The sequence below is a fragment of the Mus pahari genome, chromosome 9 (assembly GCF_900095145.1).
Source record: "Mus pahari chromosome 9, PAHARI_EIJ_v1.1, whole genome shotgun sequence".
Classification (NCBI taxonomy): Eukaryota; Metazoa; Chordata; class Mammalia; order Rodentia; family Muridae; genus Mus; species Mus pahari.
The window spans coordinates 48,131,158-48,140,929 of record NC_034598.1 but is presented as its reverse complement, the minus strand read 5'-3'; the positions used below and the strand labels follow the sequence as shown (position 1 = coordinate 48,140,929).

At 48.5% G+C, this 9,772-nt stretch overlaps 2 protein-coding genes across 6 annotated transcripts in view; one reads left to right on the top strand and one right to left on the bottom strand.

Moving 5' to 3' along the window:
- Itga7 (integrin subunit alpha 7) overlaps window positions 1–5,507 on the top strand; it is a 28,463-nt gene extending 22,956 nt beyond the window's left edge. For 3 of the 5 annotated variants that reach the window (XM_029542294.1, XM_029542293.1, XM_029542295.1), the window contains 4 exons: window positions 695–808; window positions 1,009–1,107; window positions 1,190–1,315; window positions 4,854–5,485. In XM_029542294.1, coding sequence (XP_029398154.1) covers window positions 695–808; window positions 1,009–1,107; window positions 1,190–1,315; window positions 4,854–5,084 — 570 coding nt within the window. In that variant the 3' untranslated portion in view covers window positions 5,085–5,485. Of the gene's footprint in view, window positions 1–694; window positions 809–1,008; window positions 1,108–1,189; window positions 1,316–4,853 lie in introns of all 5 variants that reach the window. The other 2 variants (XM_021204436.2, XM_021204435.2) reach the window with 1 other exon arrangement.
- Window positions 5,494–8,154, bottom strand: Mettl7b (methyltransferase like 7B). The gene is made up of 2 exons (XM_021204437.2): window positions 7,592–8,154; window positions 5,494–6,183 (listed from the first exon to the last, which is right to left on the bottom strand). The coding sequence occupies exons 1-2, from the start codon at window positions 8,087–8,089 to the stop codon at window positions 5,947–5,949; spliced, it is 735 nt and encodes a 244-aa protein (XP_021060096.1). The 5' UTR covers window positions 8,090–8,154; the 3' UTR covers window positions 5,494–5,946.
- Between the last annotated feature and the right edge of the window lie 1,618 nt (window positions 8,155–9,772).

Genomic DNA, 9,772 nt, shown 5'->3' with positions numbered 1-9,772 from the left:
TCCTTCCTTCCTTCCTTCCTTCCTTCCTTCCTTCCTTCCTTCCTCTATCTATCTATCTATCTATCTATCTATCTATCTATCTATCTACCTATCTATTTGAGACAGAGTTTCATTATGTAGTCTCGGTTGCCCTGGAATGCCCTATATAGGCATTCAAACTCACAGAGATCCCCCTGCCCCTGCTTCCTGAGTGCTGGGATTAAAGGTGTGCACCACCATGCCTGGCACCACTGAATAGCTTTACTAGCTCTGTGACATGAAGTAGACTGGTGGCCTTCTTTAAGCTTCAGTTTCTTCTTTTGAGAAACACTGATGCCAGGTACAGTAGTCTACATCAGAGCAGTCTCAGCACATAGAGGCCGAGTTAGAAGGGCACATTGGAGCTAGCTTGGGCCTGTCTCAACATTAGGAGCTTAACTGAGGTGAGTGCTTGGTAGTCACTGGATGCTTAATAACTGAGACGATAGGTTGAGTGGTTACCACCTCAGGAAGCTGCTCTGCCTGTTGCTAGGAAGTGAAAGACACCCCTCCCCCCCTCCAATGTGTTTCAAAGCCAAATAGTCTAGAGTTGAGGTAGGGACTATTTTGGGCCAGAGGGTTGTCTTGGGAAGACTTCCTGGAGTTTGAGGTCAGACGAGAGCATGGGAGACTCACGGGCCTGCTGGCTCAGGGTCCTGCCTATCCTTGTTCCTAGGACTGCGCCCAGGGCACGGCCAAGTGTGTGGTGTTCAGCTGCCCACTCTACAGCTTTGATCGTGCAGCCGTGCTTCACGTCTGGGGCCGTCTCTGGAACAGCACCTTTCTGGAGGTGAGGGCACCGCTGGGGTTCTAGGCTGGGCGTCTTCTGCAAAAGCCCCATCGGGTTTGCCAAGTTTGCCTGGTCCCCGTTCCCATCCAAATAAAGCCACGCTTACCCTCTGCCTCAGCTCCATTCCATCTGTAAGCTCAGGCCGGGGAGGGCTGAGGGGACACGGGCACTGAGAAGGAGTCTCTTCCCTTTCCCCTTAGGAGTACATGGCCGTGAAATCCCTGGAAGTGATCGTCCGAGCCAACATCACAGTGAAATCCTCCATTAAGAACCTGTTGCTCAGAGACGCATCCACAGTGGTCAGTTGCCAGGCTGGTGGATGTGGTGGTGGGCAGGGTTCTCCTCCTTCCACTCACTCCAGCTTTTGAGCTTGTTTCTCAGATTCCAGTGATGGTGTACTTGGATCCCATGGCCGTGGTTGTGGAAGGAGTCCCCTGGTGGGTCATCCTCCTGGCAGTGCTGGCTGGGCTGCTAGTACTGGCCTTGTTGGTATTGCTGCTATGGAAGGTGAGGCTTGGGGAGGGGTGGAACCAGTGTGAACTGGAATTAGAGTAAGGTAGCTAGCCTCTCACCCACACATGCACTCATCCCTGTGTGGGTGCCAAAGGCCAGCTTGGACAGGTCAGGCACACCATTGAGGAGGGGTATGGAGTTGGTGATTAATCACTCAGCAGATTTTTCTCTGAGGGAGTAAAACAATTCTCTGAGGCTAGTGAAAAGGATGAGAAAACACACATACACACATACATGCACACATATACACACATATACAGACAGACAAACATACACACACATACATACACACATGCACACACACATACATACACAATACACATATAATATATATATACACACACATACATACATATATACATATACACACATACATGGACATACACACATACATGTAGACACACATATAGATACATACATACACACATACATGCATACATAATGCTCATACATACATACATGCATACATAATGCTCACACACACACACACACACACACACACACACTTACTTGGTGGCTGAAGCAAGGCTCCAATAAGCTCCAACAACTTTATTTTTCCCCTATAGCTTATATATCCCAGAAAAATCTTTCAAGCAATATACAGATTACCCTGTGGTTACATTCTAGTTTTCTTTAATGAATAATTACAATCAGTTATGTTTAAAAAGAAAAGCATGATCCCAATACCCTTACACAATTAAACGTTTTACATATTACAGGTGAAAAAACAAATTATTCTCAAGGACCCATATATATTCATGTTTAAGTAATTTGTTATAGATTAACAAAGGGTAAGCAAGCAAGCTGTTTTTATCAGCCAGTTCTCTTACAGGGAGGCTGCAATTTGTGGTTACAAAAAAAAAAAGGATCAATTATTATTTATCTTAAAAAGTAATCTTATAAAAATCTTAAAAGAATCACAAATCTAAACTTTTATTTATTTTTATTTTTTAAAAAGATTTATTTATTTTATGTATATGGGTACACTGTATATGGTACTGATGGTTGTGAGCCATCATGTGGTTGCTGGGATTTGAACTCAGGACCTTAGGAAGGGTAGTCAGTGCTCTTAACCACTGAGCCATCTCTCCAGCCCAAATCTAAACTTTTATATAAAAAAGTTCTACTTTAAATCCTCAGGGTGCACACCCGTTCATCAACAGTTTTTAAAATGGGTACACGTAATTAATCATCACCTTGATCACCAGTCCATCTTCCTTAGCAAGAAAGGCACATCAGCTGGTACTAGTCTGGCTGCCATTGTTCTTAGTCCTTGCCCCCCCCCCCCAAAAAAAAATTCCCCACTCAGTTACCAAGAGTGTGACTTTCTGAACTTTAAATTATTCAAAGCCACTAACAAAATATCTTAGCCTAACTTCACTAATAATCTACATTTTAAAATTCTTTCTAAGGGTGGTGGTTGAGTCATTAATCTGCTCCAGCAGCAATACTTGGAAAAGATCAATTACTATTATTGTAAATACCAATGGTATTGCCCAGTGAGGAGCTGGAGACCCCCACAGAGTTTTTGTACAACTCATAGATCATGACCAGGAGGGCAACAAGCAGAGCAAAACTCCAAAACAGCATAAAGTCTTCGGGACACACAGTTCGTGGGGGCTCTGCCTCTCCGAGGCACACCCATGGTGACTGTGCTGTCAGGTGGGCTGCACGCTCTGAGTTCTAAAGCTCTTTTGCTGTTCCTCTTGCATGGCCCCCTGCCATCTGGCAACTCCATCGAGCACTTACCCTGCATACACCAGGAATTCCGTCTGCCCTGGATGTTTCAGAGATGTCTCTGGTACAGATCTTGTCCTCGAGGATTGTGTAGTCCAGTGGGAGTTGAGGAGCCTTGTAGTTGAGGGCAAGGTGGAAGGTGTTGAGTTGAGAAAATGGGAACTTGGAGGAGGGAATGCTTTGGAGGGCATTCCCCTGGAGGTAGGCCTTAGAAGAGGGTGAATGGGTAGGGTCAGGATGTGGGCAGATGGGAGTGGGATGTGTGACTTCCAGAAGAACCACGGTGGATAAAGCTACAGGAGTAGAGAAGTGTGGTCTGATTTAACCGTACTGTAGCAGCAAAGGCTGGGAAGGAAGCTGTGATCGAGGCCAACAACTGTGGAGCACAAGCTCAGGGAACTGCTTGGAGCTGAATGGTAGCTGCATACCAGGCTGCACATGGAACCATTCTTGTTTGAACAGAGCTGTAACAGAATCCCATTGGTTCAACATAAAAGCACACACATGCACATGTGTGCATAGAATCTCATGCTCTACCAGGGCTCATCCCCGAGTCACATGCCACATGTGGGGCTGTGACGGCCTTGCCCACCAGCTATTTGACAAGTGTGCGTCATCAGTGAGCCAAACTCTGGAGTGGCACCCATGCTGTTGAGAACTTGCCCAGTCTTAGGGACAATTAATGCCTTCAGGACTGGCCTCAGGATGCCTGTCCCATGCACTACTCCCACAGAACAGATATAAAGGTCCACTTCCTCCTCAGTCTTCCCATCCTCTGCCTCTCTCCCCTTATCCTTCAACATCCCAGTGTGGCTTCTTCCGTCGGAACAGTCCAAGCTCCTCATTTCCAACCAACTATCACCGAGCCCATCTGGCCGTGCAGCCCTCGGCCATGGAGGCTGGGGGTCCAGGGACTGTGGGGTAACTGTTTGTGTGCATATGTGTGTGCAAACATGTGTGCATATTTTTATACTTATGTGTATGAGTCTATGTACAGATCCCAGAATTTGGGTGTGGGGGTCATGAATGTGCAGGGGTGTGTATGTCAGGAATGTGTGGAATAGAGAGAGAAGTGTGTACAAGGGAGATGAGGGTCCTAGTGTCTGAGGTAAGGAGTAATTAGAAAGGGGAGGTTTTAAGTGTGAGCATGCATAGCTCAGCATGCACAGTGGGTAGGCTAGGAGTGTGAGCATGTGGCATGTGGGGTGGCTCCATGCATGCCTTTTCTGTGGGAATAAGTGTGCAGAGATGATTGTGCAAGGAGACCTGTGTGGTCTGAGCATGCAGGAGCCTTGACTATTCTGAGTTTTAGTATGCAAGGGGTCTAACGCCACCTGGGTAGGTGAGGGGTTAAGCTTCTGTATTCATGGATTCAAGGGCCCTAACCTGAGGGGTTGCACACAAGCACACAGGTGTGTGCGTATGAGGTAGGAGAGGCAGGAGATCTAGAAGGCCATTCATCCCTTGGATCTTGAATTCTAGGAGACACTACTGAGGTTTTTAAAGAAGTTTGAGCAGAAGAGGAAGGCTTGGGAGGTCCTGGTGTTCAGCCTCTCTCGCAGGGACCGAGGGAGATTTCCTTGGTTTTACTCTTTGGGTTTCCTTCTGGTCTTCCTCTTGCTATGAATGAGAACCTTGGACCCTGGTACTGATGGCAGCAAGTTAGGGGCTGCCCACTATGCTGGAAGCTGATCAGCCTACTTCACTTTTGCTTCAGCTGGTTCTTTCTAGCCCAGGGACGGTGAGGGGCCTCGGTTCTGCAATCTCCCCATGGTCTGGCTTGGTGTCTTTTTAGCTGGGATTCTTCAAGCGGGCGAAGCACCCCGAGGCCACTGTGCCCCAGTACCACGCAGTGAAGATCCTTCGGGAAGACCGACAGCAGTTCAAGGAGGAGAAGACGGGCACCATCCAGAGGAGTAATTGGGGCAACTCCCAGTGGGAGGGCTCCGACGCACACCCCATCTTGGCTGCCGACTGGCACCCTGAGTTGGGTCCTGATGGACATCCCGTGCCAGCCACTGCCTAACTTCTGCTGTCCCAAGCCTAGCCCGTGGGTCCCTTCCACCCTTTTGGGATGGAGATAGTGGAGTAGGTTGATGGCATCACGTTGAGATATGGCAGGCTCTGCCTTCTCAGGGGCACAGATCTCTCTCCCACCAGGAGAACCACCCCTCCATCTTCCCCATACAATGCTGTGAGTCGAGGGGGCATGGCTGGAAGGGCGGGCATGTCCTGATGCAGGATGGGGAGGAGGGGTTCTGAGCTCCCTCTCTCACCCACCCTGTAAAAACCTGTCTTCCCCAAAGTGCCTTAGACAGAGGATCAGGGAAGAGATTGTGTCACTGTCTCAGGGCCCTTTCCTTCGAAGTCTTCCCTACCCTCTGGCTTTACTGTGCTGTACCAGTCCAGTGGTTTTGTCTATTTATTAAAAAGTATTTGACAATAAAAACTCTGGCTGGTTTATTGAGTGCCGCTCTCTCATCCTGAGGTTTTTCTGCTCTATGTTCCTCCGAACTCTGGGACAGAGTGGGTAGTGGGGTGGGAGGCTGCAGCAGCCTGGCAGGGAATACACGCATTGACTTGAGACTAGTTCCAAGGGGCATTTGGTGTAGTCTCAGAAGGACGCCAGGGAGAACTTTACCATAGGAACAAGAAATAGGGAGAATAGGGGTCCTAGAAAGGGGTTGGGCAAAGTCCAGGGCTTAGCAGTGTAGTTTTCTGCCTCTAGCGGCCGAAGCTGATGAATGATCATCCTGGCAGCTGCTGCGGCGGCGGCAGCAGCAGCGGTGCTGAGAGTCTCTCTCATACTTTACCTGACCCCTCCTTAGAAGTTCTGGGGTGACTTCTGACTGCAGATGGGGAGATCAGAAGGCATCCATGGGGAGAGTTTATTTCACAGCTTTTCCTATGATGTGGGGCCCAACGGGTAACCACCGGAAGGGAGGGGGCTGCCATTCCAGCTGGACTTCGGAGAACTGTGCTCTCTCAATGTCTTTCCAGGTCTCTCTGGTGAGGTGGCAGCCATCTCCGATGTGTTTCCAGGTAGGCTCTAAAACTCTCTGCCACAGGAAGGCCCGGCTTCCCTGAGGCTCAGCCACATGCTCCCAGAAGAACAGTAGGCCTCCCTGGGAGGGAGGAAGTAAGGAGGGAGTTAAGGTCATTTTTATCTGCTCCATCTTGCTCTTTTTGTCTCAATTCTCTTCCTTCTCTCAGACCCAGCTTGTCAGATCTCTCTGAAGTAAGAGCTTCTGCCCTAAGAGCTTAGAGAGCAAATGGCTCCGGACATTACCTGTATGTCTAGCTCCTGCCCTCCTCACAGTGCGTATAAAGAGCTTCTGGTAACTGGTTGGCCATGACAGGTGAAAGGTCTGTATAGAATTACCAGGAATACTATACAGTAGGGAACAGGAGCAACTGAAATGGCTTCCAGGTGTGTAACCTTCGAGCACTGTGACTTGATACTTGTCTACCCGTTCATGCTCAAGAAATCTGTGATTAAGCTTTTTTTGTTATTTATTTATTTATTTTTTTGAGACAGGGGGTCTCTGTGTAGCCCTGGTCATCCTGAAACTCACCCTGAAAAACAGGCTGGCCTTGAACTTAGAGATCTGTCTGCCTCTGCCTCCCAAGTGCGGGGATTAAAGGAGTGCACCCAACTATTTTATGATTAAGTTACAAAAAGTCATAAAAAAAGTCTTACTGTATTTTAAATACATTCACAAATTTGTGTTGGGCCACTTTCACAGCTGATCTGGGGCCCAACACAAATGGGGTGGTTAGATACACCTGCTAGACAGAGGTGTGACCCCAGCCTCTCCTGAGATTCTGGTGTCCAGCATAACCCAGACATCCCAGGGCTTCTGACTACAACAGGACTTCCTCAAACCCTTTCTCCCAGTGTGCTCTTCCTAGGGAATTTGTCCACTCCCACACTGAATTACCACAGAAGTCACCCGGTCCAGAGCTCATTCTCTAGACCACATCTTGTTCTGACTTCCAGACCTGAACTTCTGATGCCCCGCGTGGCTTCTCTGCATGGATGTCTTAGTGGATCCTGAGACCCAGCACGTCCAGAACAGTCTTTCCATTCCAGCAAGTGGACAATTCATCCACGCCCTCTCCAGTTGTGCAAACCAGAAACTTCAGAAATTATCCTAAATTCCTCTCTTTCCACACCCTGCTCAAACTCTCATAGACTCGACTCCCCCTAATACTTCTATTTGAAGAGTTTTATGTCCCCCATCACATCCTCCACTAGAACACTTTTAACCAACCTCCCCCCGCCACCTCTTCCACACCATGATAACTTCTCAGACATCAATTTAAACTTCACTACCTTTGGTGTCTTCTCTAGCTTTCTTCACCCACCTGTTTCCATAGTAACCTACGGTGCCCCTTTGTGGTCGGCTTGGTCAGAATAGGCCATTCCCATGGTGTGTTCAGCTGTCAGATGGTGGGCTACATCAGCGTCCTCTGGAGTTGCCTGTGCTATGCTTACCTGCTCCGGGCCTGTACCCTTCCTAGTCTACTCACCGGCCTCAGGACTCTCTGGACTTCCTGCAGGACCTTTCTGGGGCTCTGCACAGAACATAGCACTAGGGTACAGACCACCACATCCATGGAGCTGTCAGCCAGTTGTTTCATGTTCTCTCCGTAAGCCACAATGAAGCGCTCGTATTGGAGGTGCCTGTTCTCAGCCATGCTCTTTGTCAGGAACTTCTCAAAGTTGGGGTTTGGATCCACGCAGGTGACCTTGCAGCCAGCTGGGTAGAACTGGAAGTTGGCACCGGTGCCGCAGCCCAGCTCCAGTAGGGCCACGTTGCCGGAAGTCCCCTTGAGATCTTTTATCTGGCTAAATAGTTCCCGTTTCACGCTTTCCATCTTTTTGTAGGACCTGGCTGTTAGCATGGCCATGAAGTAGGGGAAGTAGGTTTTGCATATAGGCTGCCAGCAGCCCAGCAGAGCCAGTAGGTGCAGAGGTAGAGTCAGGAGCAGCACCAGCAGCTGCAGAAACAGAACCAGGGCATCCATGATAACAGCTCCTGATGGAGTGTCTCATGGAACACTGGAGTTTTGTCTCTGTCCAGACTGGCAGATGTAAGTCTCCCCTCCTCCTCAGATAGGACTTTGCTCTTTGCCTCCTGCCTGGTAATTCTTTTACTGGGTGGAGCATGTATTCTTCCAGAAGCATGGGTCATACAGTGTCACTGGCTCTTCAACAAGTTTTATGTCGGTGAAGGATCAAGGCAGTGCCTGTGTTACTGTGTTATAGAAGACAGTTGAGTATGCTGGCTTGCCTCAGAGGAAGCAGGAAGGGGGCCAGGTGCGGGGGCATGTTTCAGATCACAGCCTCATGGGGGCCAAAGGCTGGGAGCAGAGCAGACTCACTCACTGTTCTCAGATCTGTTCAGGTTGTGCAAGCTAGAAACACCCTCTGGGATTTTATAATCAGCAAAATGCCTTTGTCCTAAATGATGGCCAGATAGAATGTAAAGGGTTAGACCTGATGGTTATGAGAAGGAGGGAGGTTACTGGTCAGAAGAAAGGTTCTGGGGCTGGAAACGGGCCTCAGCTACAGAGTGCTGGTCTGCTATGCTCGAGGTCCTGAACCGAAAGAGGGCAAAACAAAACAAAACAAAACAAACAAACCCGTGAAATGGTGTATTTAAAAATGTATGTATGTATGCATGTGTGCATCGCATGTATGCTCTTGAGTGTATGTGTTTTATATTGCAGTTGTGGAGGTCAAATGACAACTCCTGGAAGTTGGTTCTGTCTGTCCACCACAGAGCACTAAGACTGAACTCAGGTCGTCAGGTTTGTCAGCAAACATCTCTACCTGCTGAATCATCTCAACGGACCCTGATTTTAATGTTGTGTGTGTGTGTGTGTGTGTGTGTGTGTGTGTGTGTGTGCATGCACATATGCATGTGTGTGTGCATATGTACCAAGGCAAGCATGTGGAGGTCAGAGGACAGCTCTGTGTAGTCGTTTCTTTCCTTGCCCCTCTACGTAGATTCTGGGTGTCAAGCCCAGCTCTGCAGACTTGCACAAAGAGCACTTTAGCGAGCTCAACCATCTCACTTGCTCTAAAAAGACACTTTTTTTGATCTGAATACTCATTTCAAATTCAAGGCCTCCAGACTCCATAAATAGAAGAAAAGGAGGAGACGAGGAAGGAAAGAAGCAAAAAGGGCAGGCAGGCAGGGAGCGAAAGAATCTAGAGACCTGAGGTCAGTCCTGGTTAGGCTATGAGCTCTGTGATCTGTTGAGAATGTTCTATGTGTCAAACAAGGAGAAAGAAGAGGTATGGGGTCCTTACATGACTTCCAGTGTCCTGCCCTGCTCCTGCGTTTGTATGATCTATGGAGAGTGGGGTAAGGAGCAAGAAGCTGCCCTGAGAGTCCATGGGAACCTGATGACAACTCAGTACAGGGAAGCTTCAGGACCAGGTCGGGGCTGGCACTGATGAAGGGGGTCTCACAGCATCCTAGTATAAACCCCTAGGTTGTTAAAGCCCTGGTTTCTTTTTTCCTTGTATGCCTGACGTCTCCCTTAGTGTCTCAGTAAGTCCTCATGGACAGTTTTGAGAGTTGCATAGCAATGCCAGTGACCATTTTCTTTTCTTTCTTTCTTTCCTTTTCTTTTTCTCCTCTCTCTCTCTCTCTCTCTCTCTCTCTCTCTCTCTCTCTCTCTCTCTCTCTCTCTCTCTCT